Source organism: Haliotis cracherodii, unplaced genomic scaffold (genome assembly GCF_022045235.1).
Source record: "Haliotis cracherodii isolate W230 unplaced genomic scaffold, xgHalCrac1.p SCAF_14, whole genome shotgun sequence".
In the NCBI taxonomy this organism is placed as follows: Eukaryota; Metazoa; Mollusca; class Gastropoda; order Lepetellida; family Haliotidae; genus Haliotis; species Haliotis cracherodii.
Window position 1 is genome coordinate 7,300,754 of NW_027266269.1, and position 20,489 is coordinate 7,321,242.

Consider the following 20,489-nt stretch of genomic DNA (forward strand, 5'->3'; position numbering starts at 1 on the left):
CGATTATTTACAGACCGCCGTCATATAGCTGGAATATTGCTGAGTGCGGCGTTAAACAATAAACCAACCAAATGCGTGGATCGATGCTCATGATATCAATCACTGGATTGTCTGGTGCAGACTCGATTATTTACAGACCGCCGTGGCGTTAAACAACAAACCAACCAACCAATCATTCATGCCATTTGTTTACGCCCTAGCTGGCTGTGATACAACATCACATGCGGTTCATTAAGTCGCCTCTTGCCAGAAGCAGAACTTGCTGGGGACATATTTCAATCCGACCGCCTCTGTGGTCAAGTGGTAAACCGTCAGGTCGGCGAGCGAAAGATCTGATGTTCGATCACCGGCCGCGTCAAACCAAAAGACGTTAAAAGATGTTACTTGTTACCCTGTCTGGCGCTCGGTATTAAGTGGCAAACACAAGGACTGGTCGGCTCGGAGTCAGTATACTGTGTCTGAGTAGGACATTCATGTTATGTAGCATGGTATCTCAGTGAGCTAGCACTATGAATCGGCATCAGTCCGGACCAGTACAAGCAGCCACACTCACGCACGCACGCACGCACACTCACGTACGCACACGCACGCACGCACACTCACGTCGCTATATAAGTGCAACAATCTCGGAAGCGCCGTTAAAACCAAATTCACCTCACCTCACATATCCAGAATATACATACGGTTTTCAGTGAAGGTTTCAAAAAGACAAGGTTGTGTTTTTGTTTGTCTGTTTCTTTTTTTTAACACTATTTCACGAGGAAACATTTCGCTAACTTAAGAGTGCTAGGATATGTGTTTATCTTTTATCTCAAAAGACCCGAGAACTGCGGGGTAGAATGTCTTTAGCAACCCATGCTTGCCGTAAAAGGCGACTATGCTTGTCGTAACAGGCGACTAACGGGAGCGGGTGGTCAGGCTCGCTGACTTGGTTGATGCATGTCATCGATCCCAATTGCGTGGATCGATGGTCATGATATGAATCACTGGATTGTCTGATCCAGACTCGATTATTTACACAGACCGCCGTCAAAATAGCTGGAATATTGCTGAGTGCGGTGTTAAACAAGAATCAAACGCATTTTATCTCAAAACATTCTTATGGAAAAAAATAAAAGAGGACAAACAAGTATTAATGTGGTTTTTAGATTTATTTTCTCAGTCTGTGGCAATCGTTGAGTCACCTGAAAAGACAAATCTCACATTATTATATAATTAAGATGATACATATTGGCATTTATCATAAGTATATTAAAAGTAAAGGATAAGACACACACTTTGAAGATGTAATCAAGATGAAGAGGATAAACCTCTCCAAGTGTTTACAATTTGAACCAACTCATTGCCGAAAAAAACCCTGAGACAACATTTATCAACAATTTCCAACACGCTTTCCACAAACCTTGTGAAGCGAAGTAAAATATCTCTTGCTGGCGTACGTTGAATCATAACATTGGTTGCTCAGGCCCAACTCTACACCACATTCGTCTTGGAAGACAATAAAGGGGAACTTGGGGTCTACTGCACACTACATTCCCACGAGAAGACAAGCATTATATCTACTGTACACCACATTCCCACGAGAAGACAAGCATGACATCTACTGTACACCACATTTCCACGAGAAGACAATCATGATATCTACTGTACACCACATTTCCACGAGAAGACAATCATGATATCTACTGTACACCACATTTCCACGAGAAGACAATCATGATATCTACTGTACACCACATTCCCACGAGAAGACAAGCATGGTATCTATTGTACACCACATTTCCACGAGAAGACAAGCATTATATCTACTGTACACCACATTCCCACGAGAAGACAAGCATGATATCTACTGTACACCACATTCCCGCGATAAGACAAGCATTATATCTACTGTACACCACATTCCCACGAGAAGACAAGCATTATATCTACTGTACACCACATTCCCACGAAAAGACAAGCATTATATCTATTGTACACCACATTCCCACGAGAAGACAAGCATGATATCTATTGTACATCACATTCCCACGAGAAGACAAGCATGATATCTATTGTACACCACATTTTCACGAGAAGACAAGCATGATATCTACTGTACACCGCATTCCCACGTGAAGACAAGCATGATATCTACTGTACACCACATTCCCACGAGAAGACAAGCATGATATCTATTGTACACCACATTCCCACGAGAAGACAAGCATGATATCTACTGTACACCACATTCCCACGAGAAGACAAGCATGTGATACTGGAGATCTACTGTACACCACGAGAAGACAAGCATGTGATACTGGAGATCTACTGTACACCACATTCCTACGAGAAGACAAGCATGTGATACTGGAGATCTACTGTACACCACGAGAAGACAAGCATGAGATACTGGAGATCTACTGTACACCAAATTCCCACGAGAAGACAAGCATGAGATACTGGAGATATACTGTACACCACATACCCACGAGAAGACAAGCATGTGATACTGGAGATCTACTGTACACCACGAGAAGACAAGCATGAGATACTGGAGATCTACTGTACACCAAATTCCCACGAGAAGACAAGCATGAGATACTGGAAATCTACTGTACACCACATACCCACGAGAAGACAAGCATGTGATACTGGGGATCTACTCCACACCACATTCCTACGAGAAGACAAGCATGTGATACTGGAGATCTACTGTACACCACGAGAAGACAAGCATGAGATACTGGAGATCTACTGTACACCACATTCCAGCGAGAAGACAAGCATGTGATACTGGGGATCTACTCCACACCACATTCCTACGAGAAGACAAGCATGTGATACTGGAGATCTACTGTACACCACGAGAAGACAAGCATATGATACTGGAGATCTACTGTACACCACATACCCACGAGAAGACAAGCATGTGATACCAGAGATCTACTGTACACCACGAGAAGACAAGCATATGATACTGGAGATCTACTGTACACCACGAGAAGACAAGCATATGATACTAGAGATCTACTGTACACCACATACCCACGAGAAGACAAGCATGTGATACCAGAGATCTACTGTACACCACGAGAAGACAAGCATGTGATAATGGAGATCTACTGTACACCACGAGAAGACAAGCATATGATACTGGAGATCTACTGTACACCACATACCCACGAGTAGACAAGCATGTGATACTGGGGATCTACTCCACACCACATTCCTACGAGAAGACAAGCATGTGATACTGGAGATCTACTGTACACCACGAGAAGACAAGCATGTGATACTGGAGATCTACTGTACACCACATTCCTACGAGAAGACAAGCATGTGATACTGGAGATCTACTGTACACCACGAGAAGACAAGCATGTGATACTGGAGATCTACTGTACACCACGAGAAGACAAGCATGTGATACCAGAGATCTACTGTACACCACGAGAAGACAAGCATGTGATACTGGGGATCTACTCCACACCACATTCCTACGAGAAGACAAGCATGTGATACTGGAGATCTACTGTACACCACGAGAAGACAAGCATGTGATACTGGAGATCTACTGTACACCACATTCCTACGAGAAGACAAGCATGTGATACTGGAGATCTACTGTACACCACGAGAAGACAAGCATGTGATACTGGAGATCTACTGTACATCACGAGAAGACAAGCATGTGATACTGGAGATCTACTGTACACCACATTCCTACGAGAAGACAAGCATGTGATACTGGAGATCTACTGTACACCACGAGAAGACAAGCATGAGATACTGGAGATCTACTGTACACCAAATTCCCACGAGAAGACAAGCATGAGATACTGGAGATCTACTGTACACCACATACCCACGAGAAGACAAGCATGTGATACTGGAGATCTACTGTACACCACGAGAAGACAAGCATGAGATACTGGAGATCTACTGTACACCAAATTCCCACGAGAAGACAAGCATGAGATACTGGAAATCTACTGTACACCACATACCCACGAGAAGACAAGCATGTGATACTGGGGATCTACTCCACACCACATTCCTACGAGAAGACAAGCATGTGATACTGGAGATCTACTGTACACCACGAGAAGACAAGCATGAGATACTGGAGATCTACTGTACACCAAATTCCCACGAGAAGACAAGCATGAGATACTGGAAATCTACTGTACACCACATACCCACGAGAAGACAAGCATGTGATACTGGGGATCTACTCCACACCACATTCCTACGAGAAGACAAGCATGTGATACTGGAGATCTACTGTACACCACGAGAAGACAAGCATGTGATACTGGAGATCTACTGTACACCACGAGAAGACAAGCATGTGATACTGGAGATCTACTGTACACCACATTCCAGCGAGAAGACAAGCATGTGATACTGGAGATCTACTGTACACCACATTCCAGCGAGAAGACAAGCATGAGATACTGGAGACCTACTGTACACCACATTCCCACGAGAAGACATGCATGAGATACTGGAGATCTACTGTACACCACGAGAAAACAAGCATGTGATACTGGGGATCTACTCCACACCACATTCCTACGAGAAGACAAGCATGTGATACTGGAGATCTACTGTACACCACGAGAAGACATGCATGAGATACTGGAGATCTACTGTACACCACATTCCTACGAGAAGACAAGCATGTGATACTGGAGATCTACTGTACACCACGAGAAGACAAGCATGAGATACTGGAGATCTACTGTACACCAAATTCCCACGAGAAGACAAGCGTGAGATACTGGAGATCTACTGTACACCACATACCCACGAGAAGACAAGCATGTGATAATGGGGATCTACTCCACACCACATTCCTACGAGAAGACAAGCATGTGATACTGGAGATCTACTGTACACCACGAGAAGACAAGCATGAGATACTGGAGATCTACTGTACACCACGAGAAGACAAGCATGTGATACTGGCGATCTACTCCACACCACATTCCTACGAGAAGACAAGCATGTGATACTGGAGATCTACTGTACACCACGAGAAGACAAGCATGTGATACCAGAGATCTACTGTACACCACGAGAAGACAAGCATGTGATACTGGAGATCTACTGTACACTGTACACAAACGCGAATGCTGAATTTTTAGTTTACAAACATAACGGGTCTTAGTAAATGTCTCCACTCTAATTTACAATTCATACCGAACAATCCCCATTTTCGACGTATGACATACCTCATCGTTTGACTGTTCAATGCAATGTTTCGCCTGCAGCCATACTGTCACCTGAAAATAGACAATACAGCAAAACCTCGTTAATCCAGACGGTGCCATTCCTCGCCAAATAAAATCAGGACTGATGTTCAATTGAATATTTATGAATTAAACATTCCAATTGATTCAATGGCGTTTGATTGGCTAACCAAGCAATTATGTTTGCGTTTATATTCCGATAAACTTTGAAACGACCCCGCCGTCCGCATAAGGTGACATTCATTAAGAAAACAAGTCGCCGCGCCTGACCACTCGATCCCTTAAGTCCTGTGAAGATCCAGGTTAGAATTGGTCTTCAGCAACCCATGCCTGTCGTAAGAGGCGACGACGGACCCGTGAAGATCCGGGGTAGAATAGGTCTTTAGCAACCCATTCCGGACGTAAAAGGCGACTGTGCTAGTCGTAAGAGGTGACTAACGGGATCGGGTGACGCTCGCTGACTTTGATGCATGTCATCGTATCCCAAATACCTAGATCGATGCTCTTGATGTCAATCACTGGATTGCCTGGTCCAGACTTGATTATTTGTTTGTAGTTTAACGCCGCACTCAGCAAATAGTCCAGCTATATGAAAACGGTCTGAAAATAATCGACTTTTGACCAGACAATTCAGTGAGTGACATCATGAGCATCAATCCACACAATTGGGATACGACATACGTTAACCAAGTCAGCGAGCCTGACCACCCGATCCCGTTAGTCGCCTCTTACGACAAGCATAGTCGGCTTTTACGGCAAGCATGGGTTGCTGAAGACCTATTCTACCCCGGATCTTCATGGGTCCGCCGTCATATAGCTGGAATATTGCTGAGTGCGGCGTTAAACAACAAACACAGAAAGGTTCCTGGGGACCAATTCTAACCCAGAATCCCGACGTGATCATTTTTTTACTCCCCGCTGAACTATGAATGCTTACGTTGATCCACTGAGTTCTGCTTGTATTTTGTCATGATAGGGTCGTCATCCGCGTTCAGTATCATGGAAATATCCCGTTGGGACAAACGTGTCTTCTTCAGTAAGTCTCTTAACACTTGGCATTTGTTGGTGTTGGTGGGGCTGGGACGTTGTCTCACTAGCCTCAGACGTCTTCTGTTCCACCATCCCTCGCCACCCTCCAGAAACAGCAGCATCAGCAGCAGGACCAGCGCGTGTCTCAGACGTAACGTCATCCTTTGAAAACAAAAATTCATGTGTTTGTTTGGTGTTTAACGTTGCACTCAATATTCCAGCTATGTTACGGCGGACTCTAAATAATCGGACCCGTGAAGATCCGGGTTAGAATAGGTCTTCAGCAACCCATTCTTGCTGTAAAAGGCGACTATGCTTGTCGTAAGAGGCGACTAACGGGATCGGGTTGTCACGCTCGATGACTTGGTTGATACATGTCATCGTTTCCCAATTGCGTGAATCGATGTTAATGACATCAATCACTTCATTGTCTGGTCCAGACTCGATTATTTACAGACCGCCGTCATATAGCTGGAATATTGCTGAGTGCGGCGTTAAACAACAAACCAACCAACCAAATCATACTCCGACTCTTACCCTAAGGTCCCCATCCAACCTGTGCTGTCGTAAGAAGCGACTAAACGGTCAGTAATATTGTTTGTATCTTTAGTCACGTCAATATTCCAGCAAGCCTGACCACCCGATCCCGTTAGTCGCCTTTTACGGCAAGCATGGGTTGTTGAAGGCCTATTCTAACCCGGATCTTCACGGATGGAATTGTGGATGCAGGGGTGCGCAACCAGACACCATTTTGAAACATTATTAAATTTAAAAAAAAACCAGAACAAAATCATTTGGTGACGTAAAAATAAATAAACCAATATTTGATTAAAAACTCAATTTCCCCCCGATTTATTGAGTAATTGAAAAATAAGTAAAGTATAGCCCACTTCTTCCCGAAGGGTTGTATCGGCGCTTGCTGGAATATTGTGTACTGTTAAACAATACAGTAAACTACGCTTATAACGAACTGACGGATATAACGAACTATTTTTTTTATCCTGTCTATATGCTGTATCTGTTCCGTACATTTGCTTATGACGAACTACGGTTATACCGAATTAAAATTAGTGATCCCTTTGAGTTCGTTATAACCGTAGTTTACTGTAAATAGACGCTACAAACTTACCTTGATACTTGTTTCGGAGCGGGACTGTCTGATGGTGTGAGTACAACGTTTATCTGTAACTGACTATCCACTCTACAATCATGGCACAGTGTGAAAAAAGTCATTGGTTGAGAAGAGTTTGATGAGTTCCGGGCGACAGCGTTGTGTACCGCAGTTCACACGGTGCGTGAAGTGAAGCATAGATACAGCACTTCCTGGTCGATGCCACAATCACGTCTATGTGTCAAACATGTTACCTATGAAAATCACAAACGTGTATTGAACCAGTGCTAACAACAATTCATAAGGTCTTACGGTGTATATTTTAGGTTTGCGGACCGCAGGACTTAAAAATCGAAAATTTTGAAAATTTTGAAATCCAAATGATGTTCTTTTTGAACCGCCGAATGTAACAAAAAAAAAACTAACAAAGAAACGCAGCTGATATGTTTTGTATCACCTACCGATCCAAATCGAACATTAAGATGACTGGACCCTTGAATATCCGGGGTAGAATAGGTCTTCAGGAACCCATGCTTGCCGTAATAGGCGACTATACTTACCGTAACTAACGCAACTAACGGGATCGGGTGGTCAGGCTTTCTGACTTGGTTGATGCATGTCATCGCATCCCAATTGCGTGGATCGATGCTCATGATGGATGATGTTCTCGCTCATGGGTTTCATCCGAGTGTTAACGCCTTCTGTTTCGTTGCCGTAAGATACCCGTGCTCTTGGGTTTCATCCCAGTGTAACCGTCTACTGTCTGGGCAACGTTGGTTGGTTTGTTGGTTTGTTTCTAACGCCGCACTCAGCAATATTCCAGCTTTATGACGGCGTTCTGTAAATGATCGAGTCTCTGGACAAGACAATCCAGGGATTGATATCATGAACATCGATCCAAGCAATTGGGATCGATGACATGGTGACGTAAAATACCCATGCTTGTGGGTTTCATCCCAGGAACCGTCTCCTATCTGGTCTACATAAGATACCTGTGCTCATGGGTTTCATCCCAGGAACCGTCTACTGTCTGGCCAACATAAGATGCCTGTGCTTGTGGGTTTCATCCCAGTGTAACCGTCTACTATCTGGTCTACATAAGATACCCGTGCTCATGGGTTTCATCCCAGGAACCGTCTACTATTTGGGCGATGTAAGATACCTGTGCTCATGGGTTTCATCCCAGGAACCGTCTACTATTTGGGCGATGTAAGTTACCCGTGCTCATGGGTTTCATCCCAGAAACCTTCTACTATCTGGCCAACATAAGATGCCTGTGCTTGTGGGTTTCATCTCAGTGTAACCGTCTACTATCTGGTCGACGTAAGATACCCGTGCTCATGGGTTTCATCCCAGTGTAAACGTCTACTATCTGGTCTACATAAGATACCCGTGCTCATGGGTTTCATCCCAGGAACCTTCTACTATCTGGCCTACATAAGATACCTGTGCTTGTGGGTTTCATCCTTGTGTAACCGTCTTATTGTCTCGACGACGTAAGATATACGTGCTTGTGGGTTTTATCCCAGTGTAAATGTCTACTGTTTGGACGACGTAAGATATACGTGCTTGTGGGTTTTATCCCAGTGTAAATGTCTACTGTTTGGACGACGTAAGATATACGTGCTTGTGGGTTTCATCCCAGTATAAATGTCTACTGTTTGGACGACGTAAGATATACATGGTTGTGGGTTTCATCCCAGTATAAGCGTCTACTGTTTGGACGATGTAAGATATACATGGTTGTGGGTTTCATCCCAGTATAAACGTCTACTGTTTGGACGACGTAAGATATACATGGTTGTGGGTTTCATCCCAGTATAAACGTCTACTGTTTGGACGATGTAAGATATACGTGCTTGTGGGTTTCATCCCTGTGTAAACGTCTACTGTTTGGACGACGTAAGATATACATGGTTGTGGGTTTCATCCCAGTATAAACGTCTACTGTTTGGACGACGTAAGATATACATGGTTGTGGGTTTCATCCCAGTATAAATGTCTACTGTTTGGACGACGTAAGATATACATGGTTGTGGGTTTCATCCCAGTATAAGCGTCTACTGTTTGGACGATGTAAGATATACATGGTTGTGGGTTTCATCCCAGTATAAGCGTCTACTGTTTGGACGACGTAAGATATACATGGTTGTGGGTTTCATCCCAGTATAAGCGTCTACTGTTTGGACGACGTAAGATATACATGGTTGTGGGTTTCATCCCAGTATAAGCGTCTACTGTTTGGACGACGTAAGATATACATGGTTGTGGGTTTCATCCCAGTATAAACGTCTACTGTTTGGACGACGTAAGATATACATGGTTGTGGGTTTCATCCCAGTATAAACGTCTACTGTTTGGACGACGTAAGATATACATGGTTGTGGGTTTCATCCCAGTATAAACGTCTACTGTTTGGATGACGTAAGATATACGTAGGTTACATATACACACGGGTGTCAGTACAGAAGACAGATGTGTATAGCGTTGCATATACACACAGTGTGTCAGTTTTGAACACAGCAAAATACGTATACGTCATGTGTGTGCACATGTATATATATATATATGTGTGTGTATGTGTAATTTATTTGCATGTGTATGTGTGTTTATGTATATATGTGTATGTTCAGGTATAATGTGTGTGTGTGTGTGTGCATGGGTATGTGTGTTTATGTATATATGTGTATGTTCAGGTATAATGTGTGTGTGTGTGTACATGTATATATATTTGCATGTGCATGTGTGTTTCGGTAAGGTTGAGAAGAGGTGGGTTAGTTTAGGCTCAAGACTCTACTGGACTCTACTAGACATAGGACATTCATCATGCAGTATTGATGGACATACCCTGCATAAAGGAGGATGAACCCATAATTGTTTCACACAATTTATAAATGGTGCAAACTCAATTTCTCCCATCCCTACAGCAATGTCATGCCTTCATACGCTTTGCATACGTTTCACAATAATCTATGCTTCCATATTATGTTCAAACGCTGTGACACCCGTGAAGGCCTGGGATAGAATAGGTCTTCACTAACCTACGCTTGCCTTAAATGGCGACACTTCTTATCGTAAGAGGCGACTAACGGGCTCGGGCTCGCTGACTTGGTTTATGCATGTCATCGATCCCAATTGCGTGGATCGATGGTCATGATATCAATCACTGGATTGTCTGGTCCAGACTCTATTCTGTACAGACTGCCGTCATATAGCTGGAATATTGCTGAGTGCGGCGTCAAACAACAAACCAACCAACCGAAAAATCTCCAATCTACGCTTCCACATTATGAGTGAGTGAGTGAGTATGGTTTAACGCCGCTTTTAGCAATATTCCAGCAATATCACGGCGGGGGACACCAGAAATGGGCTTCACACATTGTACCCATGTCGGGAATCGAACCCGGGTCTTCGGCGCGACGAGCGAACGCTTTAACCACTAGGCTACCCGACCGCCCCTCCACATTATGACCAAACGCTGTGATATGGATGAACTACTGTTCTAATCTATAAACTGGTGTCACACTGGATGGTGTGTGAGACAATCAGCTGGCACCATCACTCTCCACATGGATGACTAGTTCCATGTGTTCCCAGCTCTACATCATCATCTGGTGCATCACTCAACACAGGAACTATGCTCCGTGACTGGACAGAACTGACCTACCCTCGATTAGATTACACAACACACACCTGGTCCTTCCTGTGTTTAACGCAACACTCCGACATATTCCAGCTACAAGAGGGTCCTGATGGGTGGGTCCCATAAGCAGAAAGCAGTAAAATTTAGGGTACTTTTTCATTAAGCAGTAATTTTTCTTCTTTTTCAATAAAATCGTCGCGAAAAATTCCTAAATCGGCCATAGAGGGACATGGATCTTTTAATTCTGCTTTCGTTTCATCCTGACAATTCATATTTTTAATACCTGGTAAAATCTCAAATCGCTAAACATTCTAGACTGGTCCCCTGCGTCAGTGGCAAAGCATTTGGGTCTTGAAGACAGACTGTTTTTGACCATTTCAATCATTTTACTTTAAGCAGTAAATTATTTATTTACGTTAAGCAGTTATTTTTTGGTATTTTACGATAAGCATTTACGATAAAAAAAGATGAATTTTACGTTTACGATAGTGTTTGAAGTGTGGTTTACGTTAAACATTAAAACCCATCACGACCCTCCTACATGGGATAAGCTGTTATGTGAAACTAATAAGCTTTTGTTGCTCTCGGTATAGATTTGTTTGTTAGTTTGTTTGTTGTTTAACGCCGCATTCAGCAATATCAGACAGACAGACAGTTTATTTCAGTAATTTAGGCATCAAGGCCCATAGGTCACGTGATGTACATGATCAGATTTTAAATCAAGTAACAAATTCCTCGTTATCAAGACATGTTTTAAGAATACAGAAACAGCATTGATCATATCAGGATTTTCAGAGTTTAGCAGATTTATCATTTAAATGACGGTCTTTAAAAATACCTTGCAACATGGGGAGAAATTTAAACCTTAAATGGGAATACGTTTCACATATAAGTAAGACATGGTATTCATCCTACAATGTCACTGACTTTGGACCTGCGACATATACTTACATTAAAATTATGCAATGAAATTCTAAGTTTACAATAAGCTCTGAATAAACTTTTATCATTTAAACAAGTTAAATATCTTTCAGTTTGTAACAATGATTTTACTTTGCTGTACTTGCTAAGATAAAGTGATTCAGAAATACTTTGGTGCCACTGTTGACAAAATATATCCTCCAGTCTTTGCTTAAATGAATATTTAAAATCTTGAGACCTCCATACATATGAAAAGCCACTAACAAATAATAGATTTCTCACATCTGAAAACCAATAATTTTTTCCATTATCATCAAGTACCTTTGACATTTTATAACACTGATATGGGTATCTATCAGGCATCATTCAAAGTAACTTAATCCAATACTTAATTACCCTTAAATTTCTGGCTACAAAAATATCAATATCCAAGCTGTGTGACAGCGGTCTGTAAAATAATCGAGTCTGGACCAGACAGTCCAGTGATTGATATCATGAGCATCGATCTACGCAATTGGGATTGATGACATGCATCAACCAAGTCAGCGGGCCTGACCACCCGATCCCGATAGTCGCCTCTTACGACAAGCATAGTCACCTTTTTCGGCTGGTATGGGTAAAACAACAAACCAATCAACCAATCAGAGTGGGGCAGGAGCCAAGCTGCCGAAACGCGGTCACCCATCCGGGGACTTCCTGGGACCGACGTCACTGAACTTCACCTGATTTGTGATCTGTGCGCTATGCACAGGAATACGTACCACCACGGGGGCGGTCGGGTAGCCTAGTGGTTAAAGCGTTCGCTCGTCACGCCGAAGACCCGGGTTCGATTCCCGACATGGGTACAATGTGTGAAGCCCATTTCCGGTGTCCCCGCCGTGATATTGCTGGAATATTGCTAAAAGCGGCGTAAAACCATATTCACTGAATCACTGCTAAGTGTGTCCTTTCACAAAGGTTTAAATCTTATAAGACAATAAAGGTGAGGTGAGGTGAAATTGGGTTTAACGTCGCGTCCAAGATTATTGCACTTATATAGCGACGTGCAAGCGCGCGCGTGTGTGTGTGTGTGTTTGTGTGGCTGCTTGTACTAGACCGGACTGATGCCGATTTATCGAGCTACCTCACTGAGATACCATGCCGCGGTTTAACATGAATATCCAACTCAGACACAGTATACTGACTCCGAGTAGATCAGTCCCTGTTTTAGCCCCTTAATGCCGAGCACCAGACAGGGTACCAATAAGTACCAGCTTTTAACGTCTTTTGAAATAACGCGACCGGGGATCGAACCACGGACCAAGACAATAAAGGAAAACAGAAATAACAGGCTGCATGCTTTATGTTTATTTGTCAGTCTGTGGCAACTCGTGTCTCCGGGACATCTGAAATAAAAAGGAATAAGTTGAAATGAAGAAATGGTCGTGTTTTTATGGATCACACTGGGAATTTTCAGAAACACAAAAGCGAAAACTTCTTTCTTTATTCTTTGATTGATTTTTAAGTGTACTGCTGACTCTTTGGACTGAAAATGGGCTCCAAAAGCTTTATATGTGGCAAGTATGCAGTCTGGCCATCAATGAAATGACTGCTTATTCTCCATTATAAAGGGGGTGCTATTAACATTTATATAATCATAATTACAGTTGCCATGTGAGGATATTGTCACAGGACGACGCATTGAAATGGTTACATATAATACTTATACGACAACTCAAGACAATATATCTTCCTATGTAGCAAATCCCCCGGGGGCGCGGGTGGCCAAGACGTCTAAGGCGCAGCGATTCGATGTGCTTAGTCGCGTCCCTTGGGCACGCCAGAAACCTATGATTGTGGGTTCGAATCCCGGTTCGCCCCGATTATGTTTCTTGGTTTGTCAGCACAATACCCATGCTCATGGGTTTCACCGAAGTGGTAAACGTCTGAGACCTGAATCACTTCGGGCTTTCCTCCCACATTAAGCTGACGCCGCGATATAACTGGAATATTGTTAAAAGTGGTGTTAAACCCAACTCACTCACTCACTGTCGCAAAACCCATTAATTCAATACCTATCCAACCTGAACCGTTAGCCAACTTTGTAGCCAATACCTTGGTTCACTTATATTTCTATGCATCTAACAAAGCTACAACAAGTACAAACATGATTCAACATGAACATCGAAAATCGCAAGCAGATCTTGCCGTGAAGATCCGGGGGTAGAATAGTGAGTGAGTGAGTTTAATTAAAGTCACGTCGGCAATATTTCAGCCATAATGTGACTTGAACAAGTTATACAATAGACATAAAAACTGTCGACGAAGGACAGTATAATAACTAGCAATATATCACAGTTTAAAACTAGTTGTAGAACACTAAAAATATCTGATTATTAAGGAACGACACAATATAAAAATGGGGCTATAGATCGCCAGCAACAAGGTTAAAATCACCATACTGGGGACCAAGGGGACTTACGGTACCTCTGCTACCTGCATGGTTCTCCAGCAGGATTTACACTTCCCCAAGTTAGTGGTGATTATTGCGAGTTTAGCCAGATATTAAAAGTTAACAAATATTCTGCAGTTAAAATAGAGGTAGATATAAATATACTTTGAAAGAGGTGGTCTTACATACCCTCTCAGGGGGACAATAATTTTTGGGGTAGAATAGGTATTCAGCAAACCATGCTTGTCGTAAAAGGTGACTATGCTTGTCGTAAGAGGCGACTAACGGGATAGGGTTGGTTGATGCATGTCATCGTATCCCAATTGTGTGGATCGATCCTCATGATGTCAATAACTGGATTGTCTGGTGCAGACTCGATTATTTACAGACCGCCGTCATTTAGCTGGAATATTGCTGAGTGCGGCGTTAAACAACAAAGAAATAAACGTAATCCCTCACCATGCACACTGACCACGCCGACTTTGTGTAAGAGTCGGAGGTGAGTGAGGGAGGCTTAGGTGTACATAAACCAACTATTTTTGTTCGACTTCAACATTTGCCATTAGCTATACCAACAAAGACATTGAAAGCCATGGTAACAAGGTACCAAGTTCCAGGTTGACAACATGAAGTGTACTCACTGAGGATGGATCGTCAGTCCAGGCTACGACCAAACTGTTGCAGCACCTTCTTTCCGCAGTGACACTGGTTCCTGTTCTGCGAGCGAGTAGCTGCGGAATATTGAAAAGAAGAGAATTACTGACTTTCATTACTGATGAAAGAGTCATCACCTATTTCCAATTGGTTGGTTTATTGTTTAACGCCGCACTCAGCAGTTTTCCAGCTATATGACGGTGATCTGTATCTAATCGAGTCTGGGCCAGATAATCCAGTGATTGATATCATGAGCATTGATCCACGCAATTGGGATCGATGACATGCATCAACCAAGTCAGCGAGTCTACCCTAATCGATTCATATAATTTTTACTTTTACCCCCAATGGATTTGGTTTCGAGATACTAAGGTTTCCCCAGACATCAGGAAAGCGTCAAATAAAATCACAAAATTACTTTTGCCTAACGACCCGTGAATTTCCGGGATAGAATAGGTCTTCAGCAACGCATTCTTGTTGTAAGAGGCGACTAACGGGATCGGGTGGTCAGACTCGCTGACTTGGTTGATGCATGTCATTGTATCCCAATTGCGTGGATCGATGCTCATGACGTCAATCACTGGATTATTTACAGACTGCCGTCATACAGCTAGAATTTTGCTGCATGCGGCCTTTAGCAACCAGCAATCGAGCATAATACAACTCGATTCTAACGTAGGTGATTTTTATATTATTTCGAAAACTGTTCTCTCCCAAAGTATATACACATTTCACGTAACAAAACAAAACAGCTGCATCATTTTAAAAAATATAAATTCACTCGCTTCACTTACCTGCTCGTTTTGCAGCATCGTACAGCTCTTCTTTAGCAACCATCCCGTCACCTGTAAATATTGTGCACGTATTATATTAACAATATGCAACTTGAATTATTAATGCTCGAATCATGTTTCACATTGTTCGCACTTTAACAAAAGAGTTATTTTTCCTTGTCTAAATATTTCCCCCATGGTGATAAGACAACAGACAGGGCGAATCTAGAGTTTGATACCACGCACACAGGTGTTTAAAACGCCTCTGAGCACGGCGAATTGTGTCGCATCAGACAAGAGGGTCACTAAGCCCTTTTATCTGAGTATAGGACACAGTACACTTGTCAGGTAGCTAGATTCATAAACTACTACATATATTTGTGGAATTATCAGGTAATGCTCACGTTTCTGCATCAACTCTGCCAGGAGTGGGTCGCCTTCATCAACATCGAGAATCGTGGAAACGTCCCGTCTACCCAGTTTCTTTGCCCTCAAGGCTCGCAACAGGTCCAGAAGTTCCTTGATGGTTGCGCCGCAGTGGCAGTTGTTGGTGTTGGTATGATGGCTTTGCTGTATCACGACCCTCCGACGCCTCCTCCTCCTCCTCCTCCTCCGCCAACCGTCACTCTCGGGCATCAGCATCGCTACCACCAGCAGCAGGACCAGGGCGTGGCTCACTCGCAACATCGTGTTTGACGCTAAACTCGCAAAAAGTTTTGGATTAAAGACGTTTTGTTTGTCTGTTGTAGAACTTCGCACTGGACAGACTCCCACCCCCCGAATCCTCTTGCACACACTCAATCGCGCACTTTTCCCCTCCAAAAAGTTAGATATTTATCAACACATTTTCACAAGGGGAGTTCTGCTCAACCCCTCCTCCCATTGGCCAATATCTACATTCATAAAGGGTATTTGCTGCGCAAAGGAGAATAAGATTAACAAAAATTATAAACATATATGTTCAGATTTAATAATATGCGTTTTTAGTCCGTGTTTTGAAGTGAGTGAGTTAAAGTTTTACATCGCGTCGGCAATATTGCAGCCATATTGCGATGAGAACAAGGTAGTTACTATAATTAAAGACCTGTTGACGAAGGACAGTAAAACGGTCAGATGAATATCACAGTTTATATATAAAACAAACCTAAGCAATAATAAAACAAAGAATTTTTAGTAGATTAGTTCCTATAAATTAAAACCAGGCTATAGACCACAAGCAATAGACCACAAGTGGGAATGATGGGGACTTACAGTGCATTGCTTCCTGCATGACTACCGGCAGGATTTATGCCATCACTTTGGTCACCAGTGATTGTGTGTAATACTAACCGATATTAACAATAGAAGCCCAGTCAATTCATTAAAACACTAGTTGATATTATACACTCCAACATAGATGGACTCACGTGCCACTTTTAGGGGGACAATAATTTTACACTACGTTAACCCCCTGAGTGGCACAGCCTTCAATAATCTCAGTTGTTAATAACATCATAGTAATTTAAAAAAATTCAAACCCCAAAATTTATCAAATAATCCATTTCTTTAAAAAAAATGAGAATTAAACGAGCATTGATATTTATAAAAAGATCCTTCAAAGAAGTTGAATGGTAATAATTATTACTTGCGATAGAAAAGTCGACACAGTCAAGCAACATATGTTTAACAGTGAACCTTTCATCCCAAGGGACACAGAATGGAGGATCTTCGCCCTTCAATATATATTCATGGTTAAAACGTGTACATTTTTTTAATGTTGTAAGTGTCATCAGACAGAAAAGAAACGTATGGGTAAAATGCTGAACACGTATCACACAGAGACTAAAACCCACTTTCGAAATCAAGTTAAGTTACAGAAGTCTAATTAAAACGGGAGGATCGGTCGACCAACGGGATCGGGTGGAATCGCTGACTTGGTTGATGCATGTCATCGTATCCCTACTGCATGGATCGATGCTCATGATGTCAAACAATGGATTGTCTGGTCCCGATTCGATTATTTACAGACCGCCGTCATATAGTCGGAATATTGCTTAGTGCGGCGTTGAACATCAAACAAACAAACAAACAAACAAACAAACAAACAAACAAACAAACAAATATCCTTAAACTGCTTGTATAACAAACAAACAAACAAACAAACAAACAAACAAATATCCTTAAACTGCTTGTATAGACGAATGGTTGCTGGTATGAATTATTGCCGTATTGTTTTCATTATGGACATTCACAGTCGGCACCCGGAAGGGAGAAATTCAACTGTGAAAATATAAAATACATGTGTACTGTCATTTAATGTCATTCACTGTCTAAGAGTTTTCTGCTCCTAAAAATCCCAATGTCGTCACACGAGAAGCCAATGATTTTAGAAGTATTGATAACTTCGAATAATTTGTCTTTATTGCAAACAATAATACTATACCATACCAGCCAAGAAAGGTAAACGTTAAAATGCTGTGAATAAATGTTTTGTGAAACAATTTCCTGAAACTGCTAAAACAATCTAATTTGTGAACGTCAGTGTGAGACAATCCAGTGATTGACATCATGAGCATCGATTTATAAGTGTTCATATCTGTTCATTAGCAATATAAGTAAATGCTTATGTGAATGCGTTCACATCTGTTCATTAGCAATATAAGTAAATGCTTATATGAATGCGTTCACATCTGTTCATTAGCAATATAAGTAAATGCGTATTTGAATGCGTAAGAATGTGTTTCCTGCCCTAGCTTTCTTGGTGGCTCTCATCAGCATACCATGGATCATACCTGGGTGCAGCCCTAGTCGGCGGAGGTCGTGGCTGTCATAACAGCGTTCCCGTAAACTGTAAGTTGAGCCCGAACGTACTCACTGCACGTTAGTTGCCCATTATGCATCATATTATATTTTTTAGTATTTCATTTACACTTAAACGTTTGTGTATAGGATAAATAATATTGGTGAAAGGACACAGCCCTGTGTTGCCCCAGTAGATGTTTCTAATGTGGATGAAGCAATAGAGTGCCAAAACATACTTTAACCAAGGTCCCGAAAGTGTAATCACAGATTTCATTAAATAGCATTTTACGACAAGCAATAGAGTGTCAGGAACACATTGTAACCCAGGTCCCAAAAGTGTAATCACTAAAGTGTAATCACAGAATCCATTAATTAGCATCTTACGACAATTATAGAGTAACTCCTGCAAGTTAAACCGGGGAGTGAATTTTAACACTGCCCTGTGTAGCCCCAGTAGATGTTATTACGCGTACTGTTGATGAAGTAATAGAGTGCCAGGAACATATTGTAACCCTGGTCCCGAAGGTGTAATCACAGATTCCATTCAATAGCATCTTATGACAAGCAATAGAGTGCCAGGAACATATTGTAACCCTGTTCCCGAAATTGTAATCACAGAATCATTCAGTAGCATCTTACGACAAGCAATAGAGTGCCAGGAACATATTGTAAACCTGGTCCACTAAGTGTAATCACAGAATCATTCAATAGCATCTTACGACAAGCAACAGAGTGCCGGGAACATATTTTAACCCTGGTCCCCTAAGTGTAATCACAGAATCATTCAATAGCATCTTACGACAAGCAACAGAGTGCCAGGAACATATTGTAACCAAGGTCCCCTAAGTATAATCACAGAATCATTCAATAGCATCTTACGACAAGCAACAGAGTGCCAGGAACATATTGTAACCAAGGTCCCCTAAGTGTAATCACAGAATCCATTAAATAGCATCTTACGACAAGCAATAGAGTGCCAGGAACATATTTTAACCCTGGTCCCCTAAGTGTAATCACAGAATCATTCAATAGCATCTTACGACAAGCAACAGAGTGCCAGGAACATATTGTAACCAAGGTCCCCTAAGTGTAATCACAGAATCATTCAATAGCATCTTACGACAAGCAACAGAGTGCCAGGAACATATTGTAACCAAGGTCCTCTAAGTGTAATCACAGAATCACTCAATAGCATCTTACGACAAGCAACAGAGTGCCAGGAACATATTGTAACCGTGGTCCCTTAAGTGTAATCACAGAATCATTAAATATCATCTTACGACAAGGAGTAGAGTGCCAGGAATATATAGTAATCCAGTTCCCAAAAGTGTCATCACAGAACCCATTAAATAGCCTCTTACAGTAATTCCTGCGAGTTAATCAGAGGAGTGAATTTTCAACATCGGAAAAATAAGGGCGATACTTACTCTACTTCTTCGTTCTGCTGTGCGGCTTCCTGCTGGAGTCTCCCCTTCCTGCTTGGGCTGCCGTCATTTATACCATCCTGATGCTGTGGGTGTCGCATCATTGGCTGAAGGGGTGTCATGTCCTGTCCTCAAAAGGGACACGTCTAATGTTTCCTGCTTGATTGCAACTCACACATAACAAGTGCACTGAATTTAGATTTTGAGTACGTACATTATCTATGTGCTATGTCACCATGCCTCGGATCCTAATTTTTAATCACAGCTTAGCACCTGGATGTGATAAAGTTAATTGGCTGCTGGTATCACTGCCACTACAACACCAGAGCAGCGACATCTGTTTGGAAAGGTAGGGAGGGTGCACATAAGTCGGGAAACAATTCCGTTCTGTCAAATAAGGGGCTTGAATAAGAGAACATTTAATATTTCATTATTCTTTTCAATGAGAGTAATTTTTTATTTTTTTTTAAAAAGTGTTAGAAGTT

General features: G+C 42.1%; 2 protein-coding genes across 2 annotated transcripts; both read right to left on the reverse strand.

Annotated features, from left to right (window-relative positions):
- Nucleotides 1-5,235: 5,235 nt before the first annotated feature.
- On the reverse strand, nt 5,236-7,499 carry LOC139460862 (uncharacterized). Its single transcript, XM_071242340.1, has 3 exons — nt 7,396-7,499; nt 6,175-6,428; nt 5,236-5,270 (listed from the first exon to the last, which is right to left on the reverse strand). Exons 1-3 carry the CDS (start codon nt 7,497-7,499, stop codon nt 5,236-5,238), a joined length of 393 nt encoding a protein of 130 aa, XP_071098441.1.
- Nucleotides 7,500-13,273: 5,774 nt separating this feature from the next.
- LOC139460996 (uncharacterized) lies at nt 13,274-20,080 on the reverse strand. Its single transcript, XM_071242459.1, has 5 exons — nt 20,008-20,080; nt 16,204-16,497; nt 15,821-15,871; nt 15,014-15,103; nt 13,274-13,326 (listed from the first exon to the last, which is right to left on the reverse strand). The coding sequence occupies exons 2-4, from the start codon at nt 16,484-16,486 to the stop codon at nt 15,027-15,029; spliced, it is 411 nt and encodes a 136-aa protein (XP_071098560.1). The 5' UTR covers nt 16,487-16,497; nt 20,008-20,080; the 3' UTR covers nt 13,274-13,326; nt 15,014-15,026.
- Between the last annotated feature and the right edge of the window lie 409 nt (nt 20,081-20,489).